Raw genomic sequence first — 24,930 nt, 5'->3', positions numbered from 1 at the left:
CTGTTATCGATAACGAAGACGAAAAATAAGCTTTGCTTAGACTTCTCTCACATAACATAGTGTATGTTAAAATTAATCGTATACATCATTGCAACACTTTTAAGTGCAATTCAAGTTGAAGAGCACTTTTGAAATCATAATCCTGTCTCCAGTTTGATAATCAGATTTTTCGATCTAGGCTGTATCTGAATTTCTGGTTCTAAAACAAACTATTATGATACACGGTTGTGAAATGCTCACCTATGTCTTTAGTAAAAGATCATTCCTCAGTCGCGAACTAGTAACTCTAACTGGCATCGTTTTACATCTAAAAAATACGGCCACACATCCATAACTTTATTTGCCATGTATATCAATAATGTTTAGGAGATCTGTATTTAGATTACAGGCAATGAATCATACGTACGGTGTTGTAAGAAAAATAATCGGCGCGTGCTACAGGTAGAAGCTTTCCATTCGTCAAAACAAAAATATCCAAGCAAGGACGTAATCTACCATAATGTTTTGAATCTTTGTCTTTTTATTACCAATTTTGACTTATTTTAGGAAGTTTTTATTAGTACATTACGTCCGAGGTTCCCCTTCGGGTCGGGCCATAACGTACCCACTCGTCAAAATAAAAATTTGGAACCTCGTACGTACAGTGCTTTACGTGCTTCTGGTCGGTAAATGCGAAAAATGTACTCAAAAAATTGCATTTACCGACCAGAAGCACGTAAAGGTTTTTTAACAGGAGCTGATACGATTGTAACGGTATATACAAATATTCATTTTAATTCGATTTTTTTTCTCTAAATTTTAGATGTCACTACAAATATTAGTTTCTAAGTTATAAAATAGTCTACTCAATATCAACTAATATCTGACAAAATGCGATACATATTTCTATACAATATCCATCCAGTTGCGTCCATAGTTGAGTAACAATATTTTATGCGCCGATGTTTTACGAGCATTGCGCATACTTTTCAGCAAGACGATGAACTTAATAATGTGAGGAATAGATTCACATTACGTGTGCATATGGATATCTGTAGCGCGAAAAATTATTTAACATTTGTTGCTACTTAGAGACAGATGTTTATTTATCATACAAGTGTACGACGTACCATATAGTTTTGCCATATAAGATAAATAACTCTTGACCTTTTCGGTGCTGCTTATAATATATTTCAAAAATTTATTTGACGAAGCTATTGATTTTGAGCAAACAAGAAGATGTGCAAAACTTTTTATAGAATGAAACGAAGATTATTCTTGCTAGATATTTCTTCACAACTTAGATGTTATGATAAAACAAATTTGAAGTGGAGATTTACGATGCCATAATATGTTACCAATGAGACTACATTCAACGACCATGCACTAATCTATAGACTACAAACGTATACCATAAGCTGTAAGCACTCAATCAATTTAAAATTTATATATCCAAATTAACCTGTTTGAACAAACAACTTTATACTTTACACTTTGCAAATTGAACTGTTGCTTCTCCGATGAAGGCCTGGGGACATATTTGGGTTTACCAAAAATTGTGTTCGATGTCAAGTAGAGTCGGTAATGATTTAATCGAGTTTATTATGAAAGATTCATGTCGGATTGCGATTAGCGAATATTGAACATTGAACTTCCACACAATATTACATATTTCAATGATTCCATAGTTGGATGAATATACGATGACGCATAAAACCAATCTTTTAAGATTTAAAAAAAAATCATATTTTTGACCTCATGTACTATAGAAGGACGTTTAAAATTGTTCCTACTCGATCATTGATCAATCACTGCGGTACTAGAAATGATAAAGCTCTAACGATGACGTCAGACATTTAAAATTTCGATTTCATCTAAAAGTGTACACAAAACTTTGCAAAAATAAGAGTTAGATGTACATTGTATCAAGTGTAAAATTAACAGTTGAAAGGATGGGTTTGAAGATATATTTTTTGTTAACAAAAAAAGATGAAGGTCAACAAAAAGATTGGTTTCTTATTTCAATAAAAATTCACCAAATTTAGCTTGAATAAGTAGATTGAAGGCTACGCATACAACTGTATGACGTGATTTTTCATTCAATTTAAAGTCAATAAAAAATCATGCATATGTTTAGCCTTGTTGATGCGATCACGGACTCACGGATTAATATATTGGCATTTTTTTTTGTTTAGTATAACTAAATTAATTATCGAAAAGAAATATGGTTTTAATGATGTGTAGACTAGTTTATTGTTGTCGAAAAGGTAAATAAATATCGGGACCGTCAATTTGTGTTTTTATTGAGAAGAATTAGGGTAATTGAAACATGTATTCATGCAACATATTATATTAGAAAGGTAATTACGCTTGATAGTCGTTCGACGACACAGCATTGAAACAAAAATGAAAAGAATTCATTGATTTCACTGAATCATACATTTTGAAGCCAATCGTCTTTTTATTACAAGCGAAAGGTCCTGAATTGTATTCGTGGCATCATCTGGATTGAATCGGTTTAATGTTAAGCCGTCAACTTTGTATTATTAAGATAAAAGACGCCTGTAAATGACTTCCTATTATTCCAGGGACGGATTATGATTTTATCGCCCCTGAAGAACACAAATTTCAGCACAGGCTTTAAAATAAGGTTTTGGAATTTGGTTTTTGATGGAAAACTCTTTTTACGGGGTGGGGATTTTTATTGAAAATTTCTCCCTTTGCTACCTAATAGAAACTAAAAGTAAGTTATTTAGTGAAGATACTCGATCTCACAAATGCACTTGACAGATTCCCAATACACTTTTCTATCTCAAACCATATTTAACTATACTTAACGAGATTCCAGTATAGATCAATGAAAGTTTATATGTTCACGAGCGGAGCGAGAGCATTTTGTTAAAAACTTTATCGATACTTATGCTGAAGTACGAAGTCGACTAAACGAAACCTTTTTTTATCAGTACAGGAACATTATCCTTGTACGATGTTCTTGTCAGCACCACTATTTTCTACCACCCTGTGCGTAGTACCGAATTGGATATGACTTAATCCACCTCTGCCCTTCACTGTATATAGTCGACTCCAGGACGAGATGGGTTGACGGAATTTGTAAATTGCCTTGAGTCAGAGCGACCGAAAAAAAACGTTTGAATCAACAGGCTACGAAGTTTTCATCAAAAATCAAGGCAAGGTCGTTATTACTTTGGTATCATGTTGCACTTTATAGACACCGTTAAAAGGAATAATTAGAATACAAATATGCAACGTATGATCTACCGACACGTATGCGCACGTCACTTTACTACAATACGTTTGATTATTGAAATTTAACTAATTTTTTGAATCTGTCACATACGGTTATTCATCGATAACAACGACAAAAAAAATGGCAAGCTCTGGGTAATGTGGTCCGTTATACAGTAAAATACGTGTTAAAAAAATTGAAGTACAAGATTGGAAATCAACCGATTACAAATACATACTTTGATAAATGGAAGTCTGTAACAGTTTAATGAATGACATCTCCCTAATAAGTTTTTATATTTCACAATTTTCTATTTTAATTCTAATAAAATCAAAGGAAATTCTTTTTACAAAAATCTTTAGATTGATGAATAAGCTGAATTTGTTTCAGATGGTCACAAAGTCTACCCGCTACATATTCGGTCTATTTCGGTTTGTCATTAAATTTAAATCGCAGATAGTCATGCTTATTACCAAACAATTACACAATGTTGTCGTTACATTCGACGCTGTCATTAATAAGTAGTTGTCTAAGTTATAAACTTACCACTTTTACAGAGTGTTTCTATAAAAAGAATTATCCAATAATTGCGACGAAAATTAATCCAAAAATGCGTGAAACAATAATAAATTTTTAGTTCTATCACCTCACAATTCAACAGCACTTCATATAAGTTTATATGAATTTATCACACCTTGTGGAAGTATATCAAGGTAGTTCAAGTTAAATGAAGAACAGAGTTGTAGTATGGTGTTTCTTCTACAAAAACAGTTTCTTTATCCAAACAATATATATATTTATATAGAGTGTAATAAAATCAGAATAGATTTCATAAATTTTCACAAAATAATCAGACGAATTTTCTTTTTAAATTAAAATTGAACCACTAATTATCACATAATTTTGGCTCTTTTCCGATCACAGTTGTATATTCCATTCATCGTGGAGTCAATTCAATCCTTTAGTCCTGAACTAAGGCTCAGCGAAGCCAGCAATCCGGCGTTCAATCCCCGAAAAAGCGTTCATTCAGCAGTACGCATAAAAACAATAAAAACGAAACACGACCGAGAAAATAAAAAACAAAACCTTCGATCACGTGAAATAAACACTCGCGGCGAACAAAAAATACGTTTGAACGATTCGAACGTCACTGACTTACTGAAATGAAAAATGTTTCGACGTGAGAACGCTTTTGCAATGAAAATGAGAATGTGTGTGAGAGAGAATATACTCGCAAAGTGATTCGCTTTTGCATGATTTTTTGTTATCACTGCGTATTAATGCAACATTTTGTGTGAATGTTTGAGAGATTGTATACACGTATGCTTCCCATTTCTATGCATTTCTCCCGGTTGGGTTTAATTGATGATTAGATAGAGAGAAATTTGCGTTATACAGATAAAGATTATATTTGAAAACCAACGAGTAGGTACACGTATAAACACTTCTTCTCCTGACTATTTTTCTTTCATCTGGGGATGATTACTAGTTTCTAAAACGGACCAACAAAATGTTAAAATAAAATGAAGTAACAGATTTCGTTTCAATCCGATTAAAATTCTTCGATGAAAAGAAGTACAAGATTCGATAATAATTAGTGTTGTGCTAACCGCTTGTAATACGTTTTGCAAAGCTATCTTTAAATTTATTGACAAAAAAGATGTTAATCATGTTCACAAATTTTTTGTAAGTCTATCGACAAGGCCGAAGTGCGTTGCTATTTCGACCAACTATTAATTCTGTTGTTGGTAAGATAGAAACAAAAAACAAAATTTTAATTAAGTTGATCGTTTTTATCTTTTCAAATACGACTATACGACTTACATAAACTATCATTGGGAAGTTTAAAAAGAGTGCTAGCTACTTTTAAAGAAGAAAAAAATCACCAAATAAAATTTATGGTTTGTTTATGCGTTTTGCAAACATTCCTTTTCTATTGAAAGGGTCAATTATCGGTTAGACTTTAGACATTTTTTTTATTGTAGCGCATAAACATAACAAAAAAAGGGTTCTACCAAATTTTATATTATTCTGACTTTACCTCAGATGAGTGAAACTTATTTTCGTTCTTCCAAGAAGACCAATTTTAGGCGGTCATTCGCATTTGAAAAGAAACATTGACATATTTTTGCCGTTTCTGAAATTGGTTTTTAGCAATAGTATAAAGCCAGTTGGCTGGTGAGAGATGAAAATAAACTGTAAGAAACCTTGATGTTTAATAGGAATCGAATGATGTAGAATCCGCATTTTGACCTCGTCGTATTGTTAACATGCAACATCGTAAGGAAAAATATCAGATCTGAGTAGAGTAGTAACATGCCAATATCGCAGTATGATTGCAGGGACGTTGTATTTATCTCTAGATAATTCTGGTCTTTGTGGATCATGCAAAAAACGGAACCCAAATACAGTGGAAAAGGCATTTCTTCCTAACGAACAGCATTTTGAGTGATTTTGGTTGTTATTTTAGGTATAGAGTCAACGCACTTCCAGCAAAAGTGATCATAGTCGAACCGAAAACTGCCAAATAGATTACTATTTTGTATAATGTTTCTTTTTACAGTGTTGTACAGTTGTATCACACACTGTTAAGTTTCAGTACCCTATTTAGAGTACCACTCATGCTTGAATTGATAGAGTGTTTAAAGCGAACTCAGTTAATTTAACTCTGGTTTGTTCCTAGTCATTATAACAAGACTTTTACATACAAATTCATGACATATCACCCATCAAGAGCAGTTGAATATTTTGCTATTTCTCTCCTTTTCCGCTCTTCTAACACTCTATATGCCACAGCCTGCGATACGTACAAACATTAGTTAATTATATTACAACAGATCAAAAATTGAAAGGTCGAGTTTTCGTGTGAAGTTTGTTGATCCGAGGCGAAGCCGAGGCAGTAATCTCATAAAAACGTAAAATGTTCCTTTTTTATCTCGAGTTTTTATAATGAATTTTACATACTTTTGAAACTAAGCCCATTTTCTTACTTTCCCTAGATGTTTTCCCTAGCCACTTTTAACTCTAGGAAAAAAAGGCATGTAAAGGTTTTATTATGAACTTAATGAAATGGATGGTTCTCGTTCACATCATCTAAATTCAATGTAATCGATCATTTAAATGTAATGTTATTGGATTAAATGCTTTGACTTTAAAGCCTTGACAATTGTGTGAATACTTGGGTAACGCAGAATACCGAACCGATTTTAAAAAACTACATATTGCTTTTACTTCGTTCATATCATTGAAACTCGATCTTAATATATTTATTATATAACTTTTAATACATGTTATTATTTTGAAGTACATCCAAAGAGTCCATACCCATAGGTTCAAGACCGTGTACAAATATATATTCACGATTCACGAATATCGTACTATATATTTTTAAATATAATCATACGCAAAGTATATTTTGTCTCGTAAAACACACACTTTTTAATAATTTGACATTCATTTTTCATGAGTATCACATACACATGTAATACCCCGACACTTCAAGGTTCGAAATCCATTATTTGGAGAATAAACTGGTGTGTATACCAAGGTTGGCCAAAAATTTGTTATTTTTTTATTGAATTTCAATAATAAGATACACGAAATTATTAACTTTGCTATATATATTAAAAACAGACAATTAGTTAATAAATTATATCAGCATGATCGTTTAGACCGCTTTTCAAATGTGTAAGATTTTTTTGTTTTGCGATCGACGCGACGACCAAGTTTTTTTTTAAACAATCATATTAATTGCAAGGTGTGGACTTATGGGTGGAAAATTGTTGATCAATTTTGGTTGCCTCGAAGGGATAGTTAAGTAATTAATAGCTTCTTGTACTGTAATTGTAACATTTTTCAGTTATATAATACTTCTAAGAATAACTCAGACACATCATTAGAAGTCAGGGATTATTTTGAAGAAAACGTTTTCCCATCTTTTTCTGATTTTTCCTAAATTTTCCCTACGTTTTCCCAATTTTCCCATATTTTTCCAAAAACCATTTTCGGGAAAATTGGGAAAAATTTAAAGAAAAGTGGGAAAATTTAGGAAAATTCGGGAAAAAATGGGAAAACGTTTTCCTCAAAATAGTCCCTGTTAGAAGTTAATTCAACATAATTGAATCCTGGCTTTTTTTACGTTACGATTTGGCAACGGGCTGAGGATTCATACACAAAGCTCAGGACGATCACAAATACTATAATGCCTGCCTACGAAATCTAATCTAAGAGCTTGAAAACTATTGTGGGAGAATTTTTTTTCTCTTTATCACCTGTAGCTTTCAGCGAAGTGGATTGTAGAAAAGGTTCAAGTGATTAAAACTTTCGACGTTGTTACCCGTACCCATAATAAGAAAATTATAATAATTGTCTAATTATCGCCCATGTGTCATATAATGTTTGAAGTAGTAGATTTCAACGACTATGTGATATTTCAAAAAATAGCAAGTACTTAATCTCGTTAATGATTATATCGTGATACAGGAGTATTGTAAAGGAATATGGTCTGGAAAACACTCGTCACGATAATAAGTCATAGGTGATACATTTTCACGATTTACTTCAGCCAATGTCTGCGTCAAAAAAATTGTTGTTTAAAATAACTTTCATCTATCGGGAAATTTTGTAAAATGTAATGAGTAGAAGTCGAAGTTTACGTAACAATTATTTTGTCTTAATTTCAATTTCACTGTTGGGCCTATTCAGAAATTATGTAACGCTTGAGGGGTTTCACTCCAATACTTTACCTTTCGGAGATCAAAAAACGGTATTGGGGAATCTGGCACACGGTGCCAAAAGAACGCACTTTTAAACTACGTAAAAGGTGAATTGGCATACGCAAAATTTTGGTATTGAAAAATCGTGTGCGACTTCACCTTTTACATAGTTGAAAAATGTGTTGTTTTACCACCGTGTGCCAAATTACCCCACGCCCAAAAAACACTGATTATCCGTTACGGTATACTTAAGCAAGGGTTGTAAAAATTTAGAATTTTCACTGATGATAGTTTATATAAAAATGACTGCAACAACTGCCCGAGTAGATTATTTTTCAATGGATTACTTGAAGCGGCTGGAGACGAATACAGAAACAATTGGGCCAATCGATGCGTATTTCATAGTCAGGCTACCAATACCTATCTAACGCAATATGTCAAAATCAGTAAAAACCGACCGTCCTTGTTACAATTTTTGTACTAACATAAATAATAAAGAAAAAATCTTAGATAATTCAAGAAGCAATTCTTTCGGTACCACGTCATTGATAATATTTTTACTTGCTGCATCCCCGGAAGATAAGTAATTACTTCGATATGCTTTAAAACTCTGAGGTGTGGTGAGTAAAATAACTTGGGTAATTGTTAAAGCCCTCCCACTTGGCAAAGTAAAAAGTTTCAACCAAGGACGTAACTATACTATTACTAGACATAAAAATATAAATTTACGAATTGGTGTGTTTAATCACCTCGGCTTCGTCTTCGATCGACAAAGTTCGACTCTTTGGATTTTTATCCCTTGTTATGTAAATGATTAATGTTCACACGAGAGGAGTAATTTTATTTTTTCAATTTTCAAACTACTGCTTGAGTTGGTGTATAAACTGCAAATAAAAATACACCTCAACTCATTCCATTTTTCATGATTAAAAACAATAATTAGTGTTTCTTTTTCCTGTAAGCCGAACATACATTTAAACATCAAAACAACCTATGTTCCGAGCACATAAAACATAAAATTGGCATAACATTGCACGGTTTCATAAAATTACAAAATAAAAGTAAAATTTCCACTGATGTAAAAGTTTTTCACCTATACCTTTTTTGAATACAAATACCAATACCAACAAAGAAATACCGCACCACGCTATTGTTAGACGAGAGTCATTTTTCTCAGTTCGTGTACTGGACATGGACAGTATTGTACACCGTCAAACATTAGATCTTCCATAAGGACTTTTTGGCTAATTATTACTTCTGGAATGAGCGAAGGCTATTACCTCTCACTGCATCTGATGATTTCCAGTTTAACGTTTCTAAACTTGATAAAATCACTCAAAAAATGTATTCCGCATAACACAAGTACATTTTATTCTATCGATAAATCGACAGCTCCAGTTAAAGTATATGCCTTTTGCTTCTAGAAAACGTAATAACGATCCACTTCCGTAATAGACACGCAATTTCTTATTGAAAACAAATGCAAAACAAAAAAAGTGACACCAAAAATAGTGGTCGAATCTCAAAACATTAAAATTTCTTTTTCTTCAAAAGTTTATTGAACTTCTGCATTAATAAGCTTTACCCGACGTTATAGTCAATATATATATAGCATATTCGGATTTATACCTTCTCCTCTTTCTCCACTCTTTATACAATGTATATATATTTATATACACTATACATACCGTCAAATATTTTAATGCATTTCAATAGCATAGCGGAAAAAACTAAAAAGAAAAAAAAATGCATCAAATGTGCATTAAACATAATAATCTTATTTTTATTGTTATTTAATAACTCTTAAAGCCGAAACTGACATGAAACGAAAATAAAAGTGCAATTTTCTTCATGAAAGATTTTTATTAACATTTTTTTTTATATACATTAACCTCTACTGCGGTGCGGCAGTTGAATATTGTTTATTCGTGCAAATAATAGCTGGAGAAAAAATAAAATCTCGATGTGAAAATAAGAATTTAATTTCACTTTTCTATGTACAACAAGTACAACAACCACATAGATTCAAAGTGAGTGTTTGATTGCAATAAAGTAACGAATTGAATGAAAAGTAATAAATAAAAAAGTGCATTCGTTTTTCAGGCATTGTATGTAGATAACTAATATTATAAGATGGTATAGGCATTAGATTCAATGCACTATACATACCAAAACATTGCCATTTAACATGTAATGTATCGTTAGTCATACTTCTTGTTGTATGGTTATATATGGCGATATGAAGTAACTCATAAAAAGACTTAGGCGTGCAACAGTGCACTTTCTTTTTCGCAAAAGATATTGTTTTACATTCGGTTTATCCATGAGTTTTCCTTGAGGTCTTTGTAAAGTTCATAGTCATTTTACCAGTTTGTGAATTATCGTGTAACGAACTTTGCGCGCGTTGTTGCATTGCTGTGCATTGTTTGTAAATCCGAAAAAAAAAATTATTGTTGGAGTACAACAATTTCGTGTGTATAAAGCTTAAATATGAAACGATTGTAAAAAATTCTCACAAAATTATATTATTAAAAGTTTGGATTAAATTTACTTTTGCTCAATGCATTTTATTAACCTTTTAGGAACGGCTCAAGTTAGCTATCATCAACAACGATGGCAGGGGTAAGTGATGAAGTCAGACTAATGTTCCATTGAATAGCAAAAATATGGTAAAAATAATGCAGTTAAAGATAAAACGATGAACCGTAGCAAGAGGATAGAATTTTCAAGGTTCTCTTCGACGGCAAAGCCAAAATTTTTCTAATAAACTCAGTTTTCTCTAGTACTTGGTTCAGTACTAAAGCTGAAGACACTCCAAGAACAGGCATTAGAACAGAATTTAACTGAGAGGTTCCCCGACGGAGTTGTCCAAAATTCTCATATAAATTCAGTTTTTTATGTATATGCCACTAGGCCTGTTCAAATTTGAATAATTATTTTAGATTCTATCGGCATGCTATCAGAGAGTTACAGTGGTTCAAAAAAAGAGACCCGTATTTTTTATATAATTGTTTGAAGCGTTTTTGTTCTGGGGAGGTTCATTCGAAGGAAAATTCTGAGTTTGGCTAGTTTTTAGACAGTTTTCGGCGCTAAACTCAACCAAAACCTCAAACATAAACGCGCTACCTCAATTGTTGTCAAAGGAAATGCAAATTTAGAGTCTCGTTTTGAATATGAACGAATTTAGTCAAATGGTTGGAGAGGACGAGCCTGAGAAGCGCTTGCAATCGATGCCAACGTGAAAGGGTAATCTAGTTTTTTAGGGTTAAGCACATCATTAACATCAGTGATTTAAGCGTCAAAAGATGAGTCTTTAAACACACTTTCAGGGGAAAAAAATCGTTTTCGCGGTTCGGTTATGTTTGTCAAAAGAGTGAGTTTCATTTGGCGTGCTCGCATGCACGGCGATGGTTAATTTTCATCAACTAACTCATGTGATTCGTAGCCTATATGTACACACTTAGTTTTCCCGTGTTGAATGGTGGGTAAGCGACCGAAAAGTGTTCTTTTTGAACGTGCTCAGGACCGGTTCCACGATTTTACTAAAATCTTTTGACGCCCAAGTCACTGGTGTTAATGATGTGCTTAACCCCCAAAAACTAGATTAGCCTTTCACGTTGGCATCGATTGCAAGCGCTTCTCAGGCTCGTTCTCTCCAACCACTTGACTAAATTCGCTCATATTCAAAACGAGACTCTAATTTTGCATATCCTTTGACAACAATTGAGTTAGTGCACATATGTTCGAGGTTTTGGTTGAGTTTAGTGCCGAAAACTGTCTAAAAACCAGCCAAACTCGGGATTTTCCTTCGAACGAACCTCCCCAGAACAAAAACGCTTCAAAAAATTATATAAAAAATACGGGTCTCTTTTTTTGAACCATTTTAACTCTCTGATAGCATGCCGATAGAATCTAAAATAATTATTCAAATTTGAACAGGCCTAATATGCCACTGCGTTACGGACGTTCCATACAAAATAAGAGGCCAAATGACAACTAGTAAAATCAGTTGCTCTGCTCTTTTGAAGTGATTGGTTGAGCCTATCGGAAACTTGCTTTTCGTAAATGACAGCAGTGGTGTTTCTGGAGGTCACCGCGAGTTATTACGTACTGGTCTGGAGATTTTTATTTTGACTAGTCTGGTGTTTGCAGCTCGAGTTAATGTGCTGTTACCGAGCTTCCTACAAATATCAGACCCTAACATTATTGAAAACTTCGAGTTGAAGTGAAATTATCGTTAGAATCATTTTTATGAAAGACTGTTTATCTGTTATGGACAACAACGCAGATAAAAGCGATGAACGCCACTGTTACATACGTTTCGTATACAGTAATAGTTATTTTCCTACCTATTGTTAAAATAGGCGCAATTTTAACATCGTTTAGGAAAAACTTAGCTCGCCTCCGGCTCGTGCTGCAAACTTCTCATTCGTTAAAAAACCCTTTTAAGGTTAAAAACCCGTTAAGAAACTAACTATTATGTCACAAGGACGGAAAAGTTGATAAAAAAGTCGAGTTTTTGCTTGAATTTTTTTTAATCCGAGGCGGAGCCGAGGTCAATAACCATACGAAAACGTGAGTCTTTATTTTTCGTCGGAGTTAAGTACTACTTGCCGTCTATAATGGAAAGGAAATACTGAGCGACGACCAGCAAGTCCACTCATATCCCACAGGTTTCTCAATTCCATTGAAATAGTAGATATAATACCTTCAACACGTTCTTTTATCGTCATCCACATGAGCGGTTTTTGTAAATATCCTCCTAAAGTGAATACGAAATACATTTTGAACATTTTGTTCGAATTTTCATCGAATTGTTAAATAAATTTGTAAATGCTTCGTTACTTTATGGCACAGTTAACTAATAACAGAATATTTGAAAACTACACCAATAATGTAACAAGCAGAATAGAACCGGACTATGTGAAGCAATTTTATATTTTCGCACACATGTGTGCACTCACTTATTCCAACGCTGAATGACCTGTTACTTAAACTTTACTGGGGTGGTAGTACAGAATAAATTGTGTTCTCAATCATTGTAGACGCAATAGCTAACCACGTGTGACGTCCATCCGTGATTTGTGTTTCGTTTAATTTGTAATTTATTTATTTTTTTTTGTGATTTTTACCATGGCAACTGTTGGTGAAGAAATCCCATATAGCATAGATTTCCGTGAAAGAGAAGAATTTTTCCGATACGGGGAAGAATTATGTTTCGCTTTAGAAATGATAATACTAAATCGGAATGAAAATGGAGCTACTTTAGCGGAAATACGCGGTAATTTCAGAGTTACAAACTTATAGACCTATGTACCATGTGGCTGTGATCAATAGAATATCATTGTCATCCTAACCTTTAAAAAATCTTTTTTTTTGTCATTGCAGACGACTTCAAAAAAATTTTTGATATTGATTGTGAAGCCATTTGGGGATACAAATGCATGGAACAATATTTCAAACCAATGTTATGGAATTCTGGATTGGACATAAATCCGGTGACTTCGGAGCAGGGATGTATTCTGTATTACATGGACGTTGATGCTGCGATTAGAAAACTGTCTTCCGATTTAACTGAGGGCATGACACTAATTCTTCAGGAATTAGATATCGATTTAGATTCATATTTAGTTAAATTGAAAAAAACACGGGATAAGACCGGTTCGGGATCACCATCATTTTCGACTAATATGAGGTATGCTAAACGTTTAGCTTGTTACGTTTCAGATATGGTTGCTAATTTTCAAATATGATGCGACTATGATAGTCACGTGAAAATGAAAGTCTCAAAACATCGCAATACGTAGACTCATGGTCTCGAAAGACAATAGAAGTGAGATCATGAGACAGCTTATCTCGAACTTTTGAGACTTTTTTAGCAGAGTAAAGGTATTGCGTCATAGTCACATAAGTCGTCAAATGATGGCAGTCCATTCATAGAAATAATTTTTGACTGCAACACACGGCTGCCAGGTGTAATTACTTCTATGTTTTCATGATCATTGTCACGCAGAGACGATATGTAATCTTTCTTAATCATTTCTGGCATTGCGTTCACATCTAAAAACAATATTTATTGCCATTTGTTTGTCATTTTGTAATGCAAACATTTAAACAGATTAACGAGAAACCTAGTTTGTACCAAGTTCAATCATTGGTCTATTTCAAAATTGTGTTTGTTTAAGTTACTTAGCGCAGGCACATGGTTTCAATTCAATCGAAAGAATACGATTAGATGTTGATTGAAAACAGATTTGAGATTTACAAATCGTTATTGAACTAGAAAACTTTTCCTTCATTTTCCAAAGCATTGCAACAGATTCAGAAACTATATTTTCAATCATTAAATAGCCAATCGAACAGCAACAGTGCCAAAAACACTAAGCCTAAAGGAAGAAGAAACAATCAGCCAAAATCACCAAAGAAATCATCGGTTTCGCAAGAATGTACCGTATGCGGACATATACTGATCGGTGACAATTTCTTCCTCGAAATGGCTCGCATAGACTTGCATCGACAATATACAAGTATAAATATCCACTCATAAGACAACGGAATTTCGTTTCTTAATTTCTCATCCATTGACATTTCAGAATCGAAACTAAAGCAAGTAGGACAATGCATATCAGGACAGAGTCTTAAAAGAGCTGTGAAGAATATTTCGCGTGTCATCAACACCATTCGTCACGATGCAGCAGTTATCAATCTGGGATCGATAGATTTACTCCAAGGTAGAGAAGTGGTTGACATGATTCAAGATATGTTCCAGTTGTGTCAGTTGTTATGCGATAACGACATTTTTCCAATTGTCACCACCATACCACCACTAGCAAATCAATTACACAATCCAAGTCTGGAGAATAAGCGGAAATTGTTTAACAATTTTCTTGAGAAGAGTTTTGATTGTATAAACATTGAGGATGTCTTCTACACGAATCATAATCGCGTTATGTTCAGTCAATATCAAGGGTAGGTTTCCGGCCTCATTATAATTTCAAGACATTCGGAGATAAATTAATTTTGAAATTTCATTGCTAGTGATGCTAGGAGAGTTGGTGGCACTACATGTCCGTTGGTGCTTTGGAGTAATGTTGCACGTCAACGGGTTCTTAAAAAGTTGAAGAGAAAAATTCCACAGATGTACAGTCAGTAAGTGTTTGTGAATTGTAAAACGATTGATTATGTATTCACTTGCAACGCAATTTTTGATTTAGATAATTATGTTTGGGACTAGAAATTTTATATTTATTTGCAGAAGTGATTGTTATAGATTTAAGGATTATTTTAGATTAAGTTCAGAGTCACAAAAAAATGTCATTTCTAGAAACGACCCATTTGACTATACTCAAATGACTTGTTTCTAAAAATACACCTAGCTTAAGTTGTTCATGAATTAGTTTTAAGGTTAGCAATTACGATTTGAGCTCAAGTCGTAATAAATTTTATGTTTCATGTAAAATTTTGTAAGTTTTAATGTGTCACCATCGTCACCAATGGAAAGATTTCCATGCAGAAAGAGTAGGTTAGAGTAGGTTCCTGAACTAAGACTTCAGGTTCGACCCGAAATTAACCTCAACCTGAAATTTAAGATTTCTGGTCCAACCTGAACCTGAATTGGTTCAACCCAAATCTGAACGGAGCCTGAACTTTTACTTTTGACTTGAACGTGACATGAACCTAAAATTTTCACAATGAATTGGGTCAAGGTCGGCTAACTCAAAATTTAGCTCGGAATATGTGATTTCTGATAATAAGGCTCCAAACCTGAAACCTGATGCTCAGATTACCTGAATCTGATTAGAACTGAATCTGAATTAGAAATTTTTACCTGTCGTCGAAATACCAATAAAAATGCAGGTAAATCATGACAGTTTACAGGTATGTTTGGGATTTTTCATGAATTCATTTACATGAATTTCTTTTATTTGCAGATTTGAGGTAAGCTGGTTCAGATCGGAACAGGTCAATCCGAACCAAGCTTTATCAATCATCACTTGACATTCGAGGGATATTTCATTTCACTCGTAATCAATTTCTTTTTTTCAATCATCTTATGTACTCAGAAGTACATCAATGAGTATGTTTATATTCCGTTGCAGTAATAATTTTCGCGAAACATAATTGCTCGAACGCCAGTCTTACGAGCATAATTATTTATTAAACAAGCACCGCAAAAAAATGCATTGTATACGATGCGGTAATTGCTGATCGTATATTTTGTGCTCTCTTTTCAAAATTTCGAATAGCTACATGCAATGAACGAACAATCGGTTTAATTTTCGGTTCATTCTAAAATACAAAATTTCAAGTGAGGAAAACCTTATTTCGCATACCAAACACTATTTCAATTCAAGAGCAAACATTATTTTCTGCCAGCATCAATTCGACGAAGAGAGATTATAAAGGGAAAAGAAATAAATTATTTTATTTGGATTACGAACACAACCACTGAATTTGCAAGAAAAGGATTGATCAATGTGTGTGTAGGGCACAGCGTTCGTTCACCTCTTTTTAATGGCCAATGGCCGAAGAAATGCATCTTTACTTGTCCGATCATTCGTGTATTTGCCTTACAGCTCGATATATGCGATTATTGTGTATTGCATGTGGTTGGGAAAATGTGCACCAACAACGGCGTTAATACACCTTACACTAGTGACTATAGTAGCTTAGGTGGTGGACGAATCCACTGTACCATTGGACACACTTACTGTTGGTTTCCAAGAAATCGTGTATTTTATTATCTGTTACATTGTCCATACCTTACATTGTTCTCTAAAACTTTTAGCTTCAGTCAAGGAATATGGTACAGTCTGATGTACATACACGACACGTAAATTTGATTGGTGAAATCTGGAAACAATTCTTAAGTACTTAGTATTCAACTGAAGTATGCATAGTTCAAATTAGATACCCTCAAATTAATGGATGCTGAAAGTTTTTGATAAATCAGCTGCAGTTTTTGCCTAACAAGTTGGAACAGCTCGCCCTCATTTTTTTTAAATTAATTTTTTGCATCTTCTAAGTCCTGGATACATCTATGTATATAGCTCTTAGCGCTGATGTAAGAAATTTAGTTTTTAAAAGTACCGTCTCGAGGTCTTTAATGGTGAGCATCCTGCCGAAGCACTTTAAGCTAAAACACCTGTCCTTAGTTCTTTATATGACTTTAATTCTAACCTGTTATTCGCGTAGGCATTCGTATCTGACTTATATATATATATATACTTCGTCCCAAAATATATGAATGCCTCGATGAGAATCTACGATACTTATTGTTTGTGGTCAACGTGGTGGTCCTATTACTGATACATCATTGACCTAAAATTTTCTCTTTAACCTGTTACAGACGGCAAGTATGTGACCAGTATTATTATCGGTTGTTTTCAAATCTGGTACTTCAATTTTTTAACATGCATTTTACCATATAAAGGATAATATTGCTCAGAGCTTGTCATTATTTTTCTCATCGTTATCGATAACAGATTAATAGCCGTATTGGCATGAACAGTTGGCAAAACGCCTTGGGGTAATCTGGCACGCGGTGCTAAAACAATACATTTTTAAACTACGGTTAAAGTGAACTCGCACACGATATTTCGATTCCAAAATTTTGTAAAAGGAGTCATCAATCCGGTCACAGGGCTATGAAGCATTTACAATATTAAAGTTACTTGTGCGAGTTTACATTTTACGTAGTTATAGAGTGCGTTGTGTCGGCACCGTGTGCCAGATTCCCCGATACCAGCAAAACTGAGCTCCCTATTGCAGTTGAGTGATAAACATAAATGATTAAATGCTGTAAGAGGGACAGAAAATACTATGCAGGCTTATTAAAATCCGAAAATGTGTAGGATCCGACAAATATGATCGCCAAGCCAGTATATTCCAGGGGCGGTGTAAACGGTCTTGCCCCGAGGCTCAGGCAACACTACGACTAAATTTGTCGAGCACGACTCGTCGGTACAGTGAGAAAATTTCCATTTCGTTATCTAACGAAAAAGTGCATTGCTGCGTTGCTATTCCCCAGTCCCAACAGACAAATCTTGGGATTTCTATAACTTAACCTAAAAAAAGTTCCTAAGACAATTGCGTTACTTGCAATGTTTCGTTTCATTTTAATGAATCTAAACCTTTGAACAGGTCATTCGCAACAAAATTTTTGCAAATTTCTACGACAATGGTCAGTGGAAAGAACTGACGATCACCAAATCATGGTATCATAGCACCGCAACTGAACAGTGGGAACAGCATATGTGGGGATAGAAATTTCTGCGAGGGGGTAACCACTAGTCAAGATTCGTCCCAACAATTCAAAAAAATTTGACTTTTTGTACGGACGCAATTAATTTTTTTTTTTTTAAACCGTAAAAGTTTGTAAGTAAGGGGCCATTCACAAAGTAGGATGGGGTAGACGATAAAGGCTTGCATTCCATACATTTTGACGTAGGATACAAAGGTCTTAAGTTCGTTTCTTTTAGCGTGCGCAGCGTGAATAGCCGCTAATAGTAGAACGCCACCCACAGAAGTATAAGTATTTCGATTTGCACAAAAATCAAAATTGTCAACTTCACTTCACGCTTGAGAAACTTTGAGTGATTCTTTTGAATTTCGACTGACCGAAATCGGCGTTACTTATAGATCAGTGTCAAATAACTGTTCTTCTCTCAAAATAGTGTCAAATGAGTTGTCAATTTCACAAAGCTAACCTTAAACAATGACAGCTCCATATAAATTTTTGTAACATTTTGGTTAGCTTTGTGAAAATGACAGCTCATTTGACATCTCAAACGACATTGACAATGATCTATTCCGGGACTTTTTGATGTATGCCTTGGTGCCTAGGCCCCAAAACCAGTCTCAGATATTTTTGAACTTCCATACATTGGTTGTAATTGGCCAAAAGTCGAGGAAGTACTACAGTCGAGCGGTCCAACGGATCGGGCACGAATTCTTGCGTCATCTACTAAACCATCGTCAAAGTGGCTGCAAGCAGTTCCATCCCACCAACTTGGACTTTTGCTGGACAACGATGTGGCAAGGATCGCAGTAGCTCTTCGTCTGGGAAATAAGGTGTGCCTGCCTCACGTGTGTGTGTGCGGCAGATTAGTCAATGCTGATGGCCATCACGAGCTATCCTGTAACAAGATGATTGGAAAGTATGCCAGACACGCAGAAATCAACAAGATTATATCTATGGCCTTCAGTGCAGCTGGTTTCCCAAATATACGCGAACCGCCAGGGTTATCTAGACGAGATGGAAAACGGCCGGATGGACTGACCAGCTACCCCTGGAGTCATGGACTTTCGTTGATTTGGGACGTTACGGTTGTCGACAATGTGGCATCGTCATACATAAATTCAACTTCGAATAATAGTGGCGCAGCAGCCGACCAAGCGGAAAGAGATAAGCACAACCATTACATTGACTTGAGGAATCAATTCTGCTTCACGCCGCTAGCATTTGAATCCTTTGGATCAATTGGTCCGGAAACTATGATATTTTTGTCTAAACTGGGGAAATTAATGAAACGCCAAACGGGTGAGCCACGGAGTCTAGAGTTTCTCCTTCAGCGTATATCAATAGCGATTCAGCGAGGAAATGCTGTGAGCATTCGAGACACTTTCTGTGATAATGATGGTCCGAATTTTTTCAAGTGATATTTTTCTTTCTTCTACATTGGTGCTATAAATTATTAAATTATTTAATTCATATAAAAAATAAATAAAAAAAAGTCGAAGTATTAGGTTTTGTAGTCCGGATTTAATTATATTAATTATTTGCCCCAGGAGTACTCGACCTCAGCTCTCCAACGAACCCATACACGCTCTTGTCCTCAAGACCTTGAGGAAATGAAATCCGGACTACGAAACCCCATTTCTCAACTTTTGGCCGCTTACAACCAGCTAAGTATGGAAGATCAAAAATATCTGAGACTGGTTTTGGGGCCTAGGCACCAAGGCCTCACTAGGCATATATAAAAAAGTCCCGGAATAAATAGCGCCGATTTCGGTCAGTCCTTACTTGGCAATGGAACAAAAAATGGTGGAAATGACACTTGTTATCGGCTACGCCTCTATCGGCAAATTTTACGCAAGAAGTGCATGTGTTCCATTGGTAAGTACTAGTACTATTTCCAAATCTCATATGGGAAGTAAATAATAAACCGACAAGCAACAAAGATCCATCGATAAAGTTGTAGCTTTACCTCCAATGGAAATCTATAGCTCAGAATCACTTACCTCCCCATCTCATCTTACTTCAATTCTTGGTTCTGTCGAAAATGGACGGACAAACAGCCCCTTCCTTCAAAATTCATTAACTCATGATCGACGATTTTCATTTGATTGTATTTAATCTCTAAATGCGCTCAATCCATCTAATAATATCCGACTATCTACATAATGACAACAAACGCTCAGTTAGAGATGCTTGTACAAAGTCGGGCCGGCCGGTTTCCCAAGACTCATTGTTACTTCCATAGTTGGTGTTTCACCTTCTTTGGCCACTCGAACTAATTTATTGCTGGACTTATTCACTTTCAGTTTCAGTTGAGGATTCTGTTGACCGGTTTCTTTCGTGATAAACTCTCGGAATAGTGGCGGAAATTCGATGTGTTGTGGTAGAATTTTAATTTCTGGCGCGTTACACGGTCGACACACATTAGCTACTTCGCTTTTCGGTATCAACTGGTAGTCGGTTTTGTACGATGTGCCGTATATTTCCACCAAATTTGGCAGGGTTCGTCCGCGAAACGTTTTTTCCACCCATACCTTCACTTTACGATCACCCTGAAAATATTAACCAAATGATCGATTAATCATTGATGATAAGATGTGGAAGATTCATCAAATTCGCTTACCTCTGTTGGATTCGGCATAGCCTCAACTTTGACGATTTTCATGTATGAGGGTTCTGGATATCTTTGAAACATTTGTCGGATGACAGTCCTTCCAACTCCATGGTTTTTCAAATTTCCCAGTATTTCCCACAACGTTTTGCCTTTGAAGTCGTTTGTTCGACCAATGTATTTGATAGTGCTCATCTCGGAATATGCTTTCTGTTTTTGTCAAAATCTTAAGTAATGAGTGGACTGCAGAAAACACCGAAAACACACACTCCGAGAACAACTGTCAAAATAAGAAGAAAAACCCAACAAAAATATTTTTCCGGCTGTCAAAACTATTGAGAGACATCTGGGAGTCGTAGTGCCAACTGTTTCATGTTTTGTGAGGATTTCAAATATTTTTCACCTCTACTTATTAATAGGAAATCCTAGCCAACGGTCACTCAACACGTATAAATCGTTCCATGATTGTCTCGGAAATTTTGTGCTTCATTAGGGCTTCCTCGGACAGTTCAAATTACTCCCAGAATGAAATTCATTTTCGTTTTAACTTTGAAATCTTTAATCGAAAACGTGATATCAACATGTCAATCCTCTCGCCATGTAACTTCCACTTCATCCGTTCGATATCTCTGTGTGATAGTCGCTTTATTCCATGTCATTCGTGTACCCGAACTGAACATTTCAGCGCCGGCATGGGCAATCATTACACCATTCTGTAAAAGAGAAAGAACAAAACCATTCAAATCAACAGAACAACGAAAGTCATTAAATTCCACAATCTTACATCGATACAGAACCGTTCGTCTGTGGCATACAGTTTCGCTCCCCTTTCTTTGCACATAATTTCCATCATTTGTTGCAGCCGTTCGTTGCAACCGACACCACCAACAATAAGCACTTCGTTCGATCCACAGTGTGCCATTGCACGTTCCGTTGTTTCCACCAGCATCGCGAAAATGGTCTCTTGAAGCGAAAAGCACAGGTCGGCGTGTGTGTACGTCTCTTCCACTTTCTCTTTTCGAGGATTTTTTGATTGCTTACCCGCGTTTCGTACGTGGTTTTCTATGAACGATAATATTCCCGAGAAACTAACATCCATACCTGCATAAATGGAACGAGTAACGTGAATCAGATTTCTTATTTGGATTTGAATTGAACAATCTGAACCTTTGACACAGTACGGTAATGGCAGGAACTTGTTACCAGTCTTCGCGAGCTGTTCGATGTTATACCCCGGACTCGGATCGTTAGATAATTTAATAATTCTGGCGAAGCGATCTAAACAGTTTCCAACGGCTATGTCAATTGTTTCGCCGAATATTCTGTACCGTTTCGATGAGTAAGCGATGATTTGGGTATTTCCACCAGAAACGTAGAGCACAGTGGGATTCGCTGCTTGTGTTATCAGTCTCCCCATTTCAATATGACCAATACAGTGATTTACGCCGAGCAGCGGACGGTTCCATATTTGTGCTGCAAAATAAAAATTTGAACTCAAATTTCAGCTGCCGATGTTAATTCACTACTGCTCAGCAGGCAGGAAAAGCCTCAATTATAGATTTATTACCTATTGTACGAGCAACGATGGCAACAGTAAGAAGTGGCGGTGCCATACCAGGTCCCTTTGTATAACAAACAACATCGATTTCTTTCGGAGTAACACCAGCTTCGGTGAGCGCGGAACGCAAAATTTCCAAGATAACCTGTCGATGGTGCTGTGCAGTTTCCCGCGGTAGAAAACCTATGAAGCCACGCAATGGACAAAATAAATACCAACAACAAACAAACATTGAGGTTAAAAGGGTTACTAACCTTCACCAGGAGGTGTTATGTATGTTTGTCGAACATTGGCGAGAACTTCTCCATCTTTGACAATGCCCACACCAATTTTGTTTGCACTGCCTTCGAATCCAATGGCTATTACCATATTCTTGTTCTTTTGAATTTTTGTTATGAATTGAATAAAAACATTGATAGCACAGACTCGGAAAAAAAAGATGAAACTGTCATCAGTCAATCTGAAGAAGTACGTCCCAGCAGATATCTCTTCTATATACCAGGGGTTTAAGGTCTGTATACACGGTACTTGTTTTTTTGTTTACTTATACATCATGCAAACACAGTTTTCGGCCATAAATGTAATAGATTTTTGTATAGTCCTGCTACATTTCGTCAGTGCTCTACTTTTTTGTGAAGCAACTTAACTGCTATATGACATTTCATGGATATTTTACCCAATGAACGTCAACACAAGATATGGTCAAATGTCAAACTTTGTGTGTAGCGGAGGACATAGCCATTTCATATAAACAAACTGACCTCTAAATCGCTATGTCATCCGGTTTGTATGAACAGGCCATACCTGTTTTATACTTTCATTGATTTTACCAGATTGACGCGAGTGAAGTTATTTCATCAGAATTAAGTACTGAAAAAAAAGGTGGTGCCTCTACAGGCCAACGTATAGGTTTTCTACAGCGTACGTACATTTAAGGTAGACTAGCGCAAAATTGATGAAACTATGATTAACGAATAGTGAATTGATGTAGCAGAATTTATCGTTAATTTATATGAAAAAATCATGGCAACCCACCCGTCTGAAGTACATAGCTGTAGAACTTGTAAAAATAAGAAAAATTTTCCGTTGGATTTCTTGCAAGAACTTCCGCAATTACTTCAAAAGGTTATTTAGTCTAAGATTACTTCAGTTGTTTTACCAGCTACTGCAAACCCAATGCTTACTTAACTTTACAGGGAAAATGCTCCTTGGAAACTAAAGCTCAAATGTAATAGATTTCTATTACATGTCTAGTACATTTCGTCATAAAACTACTAATGTCAGTGCTCTCTTAATTTCATAGATAAAGCGCAAAGAATGAAGTACTGAAAAAAATTGTGGACCAATTCAGTTTTCTCATACAGGTTCCACATGACACGTAGCTGTGTGATAGTGATAAATACGTGCAAGCATGCTTATAGAGTGTTTTACTTCGGACATTTAGCACAGTTTTAGCTGTGGTTCGCTATTGTTTCAGTGTCAAGTGAGTACAGTTGATCTGTCGGACACAATGGATTTTCAACACACTTGTATTACAGTCAGAGGCAGTGAAATTTGAGCATTAATTTGCTTCAGCTGTTTATACGATTGAAGCTGCTACACGCACGTGCGTGGTAGTGGTAAAACCCTATAAAGACGTATAAACAGTTTTGATGGTTTGTGTGGATCAGCTGAAAACCAGCTGAACGAAATTAATGCTGAAAATTCACTGCCTCTAACTGTAGTGGTATAAAGAAAGTAAAACACTCTGCGAATAGTGTGATTATATGAGTAGGCCAACTGTGAAAACAGGTCATGCAAACTTAAACACCATATATCAGTAATTTCGCTATCGGATCAATTACTTCATTTTATCTAGATATTCTCATGAGGTTCATTTTAAATCTTGTACTTCATTTTTTGAACATGTATTTCGCAAAATAAAAAAAACTGCATAGCTGAAAACGTGGCGCTTATTCCTGAAGTCTGTTACCGAAAACAAAACAGGCTTACTGTATATATAGTCTTTACTAACCTCACAAGTCGTTTAACTTTGACCTCAAGCGATGACCGAGATTTCAATTTGGTATAGTGTTAAATTTGTACGATTTTTTTTTGACGAAAACATAAAATCAAATTCGTTTCAAAGTTCAACAACCTCTGAAGATATTATGGAAATGAATGTTCCTATGCGATTTTCACGAATAATAAATCAAAAACACACAACGTGTGTAGTGATTGTATATTTATACTCTTCTTTAGTCATCCCAATAGAGAAAACCCATTCCGTGTCCGTGCGAATCGTTGTTACAAAAAAATTAACCCATAAAACACAAGATGACAATCGATGACTCACCACATACACTTTCACTTTTTAATCAAAGAATTACTCCTAAACACGCAATAGTGTGTCCTTTTTCAACATAATAATATGAAAGCTTCCAAACAACGCTTTTGCATGAATCCTAATATCTTATACACGCATATAACCGTAGCCGATTGCGATTTTCACGCATATAGCGATTTTCGACGACTTTCTACGATGGAAAAATCTACAAAGCCAGCACCCAAAACACAACGATTGAAAGAGCTTTTCGGAAT

General features: G+C 35.3%; 4 protein-coding genes across 5 annotated transcripts in view; 1 reads left to right on the top strand and 3 right to left on the bottom strand.

The window, feature by feature from the left end:
• The window catches only part of LOC119080656 (ecdysone-induced protein 74EF), a 140,546-nt gene extending 136,158 nt beyond the window's left edge, over positions 1–4,388 (bottom strand). Inside the window, exon 1 of one of the 2 annotated variants that reach the window (XM_037189073.1) lies at positions 3,773–4,388. The gene's annotated coding sequence lies outside the window, so the exon portion shown is untranslated. The remainder of the gene's footprint in view (positions 1–3,772) is intronic. The other variant, XM_037189074.1, reaches the window with a different exon arrangement.
• Positions 4,389–12,903: 8,515 nt separating this feature from the next.
• On the top strand, positions 12,904–15,400 carry LOC119081063. The gene is made up of 5 exons (XM_037189779.1): positions 12,904–13,222; positions 13,330–13,636; positions 14,293–14,468; positions 14,535–14,910; positions 14,980–15,400. Exons 1-5 carry the CDS (start codon positions 13,075–13,077, stop codon positions 15,092–15,094), a joined length of 1,122 nt encoding a protein of 373 aa, XP_037045674.1. The 5' UTR covers positions 12,904–13,074; the 3' UTR covers positions 15,095–15,400.
• Positions 15,401–20,278: 4,878 nt separating this feature from the next.
• Positions 20,279–21,070, bottom strand: LOC119081067. Its single transcript, XM_037189790.1, has 2 exons — positions 20,805–21,070; positions 20,279–20,733 (listed from the first exon to the last, which is right to left on the bottom strand). Exons 1-2 carry the CDS (start codon positions 20,985–20,987, stop codon positions 20,365–20,367), a joined length of 552 nt encoding a protein of 183 aa, XP_037045685.1. The 5' UTR covers positions 20,988–21,070; the 3' UTR covers positions 20,279–20,364.
• Positions 21,071–21,327: 257 nt separating this feature from the next.
• Positions 21,328–22,805, bottom strand: LOC119081064 (probable tRNA N6-adenosine threonylcarbamoyltransferase). Its single transcript, XM_037189780.1, has 5 exons — positions 22,605–22,805; positions 22,360–22,533; positions 21,960–22,265; positions 21,577–21,893; positions 21,328–21,505 (listed from the first exon to the last, which is right to left on the bottom strand). Exons 1-5 carry the CDS (start codon positions 22,717–22,719, stop codon positions 21,377–21,379), a joined length of 1,041 nt encoding a protein of 346 aa, XP_037045675.1. The 5' UTR covers positions 22,720–22,805; the 3' UTR covers positions 21,328–21,376.
• Positions 22,806–24,930: the final 2,125 nt, after the last annotated feature.

The sequence above is a fragment of the Bradysia coprophila genome, unplaced genomic scaffold, assembly GCF_014529535.1.
Source record: "Bradysia coprophila strain Holo2 unplaced genomic scaffold, BU_Bcop_v1 contig_350, whole genome shotgun sequence".
NCBI lineage: Eukaryota > Metazoa > Arthropoda > Insecta > Diptera > Sciaridae > Bradysia > Bradysia coprophila.
Note: the sequence above shows the minus strand (reverse complement) of the source record. Positions and strands in the feature narration are given on the sequence as shown.

Excerpts from the sequence above, each read along its gene's own strand:
- LOC119081063 (XM_037189779.1), top strand. The coding sequence starts at position 13,075 with ATGGCAACTGTTGGTGAAGAAATCCCATATAGCATAGATTTCCGTGAA. Across the intron at positions 13,223-13,329 it reads TACTTTAGCGGAAATACGCG|ACGACTTCAAAAAAATTTTT; the intron begins GTAATTTCAGAG and ends TTGTCATTGCAG. Across the intron at positions 13,637-14,292 it reads TCATTTTCGACTAATATGAG|CCAATCGAACAGCAACAGTG; the intron begins GTATGCTAAACG and ends ATCATTAAATAG.
- LOC119081067 (XM_037189790.1), bottom strand. The coding sequence starts at position 20,987 with ATGAGCACTATCAAATACATTGGTCGAACAAACGACTTCAAAGGCAAA. Across the intron at positions 20,734-20,804 it reads CTATGCCGAATCCAACAGAG|GGTGATCGTAAAGTGAAGGT; the intron begins GTAAGCGAATTT and ends TAATATTTTCAG.
- LOC119081064 (XM_037189780.1), bottom strand. The coding sequence starts at position 22,719 with ATGGTAATAGCCATTGGATTCGAAGGCAGTGCAAACAAAATTGGTGTG. Across the intron at positions 22,534-22,604 it reads CATAACACCTCCTGGTGAAG|GTTTTCTACCGCGGGAAACT; the intron begins GTTAGTAACCCT and ends GTGGCTTCATAG. Across the intron at positions 22,266-22,359 it reads CATCGTTGCTCGTACAATAG|CACAAATATGGAACCGTCCG; the intron begins GTAATAAATCTA and ends TTTATTTTGCAG.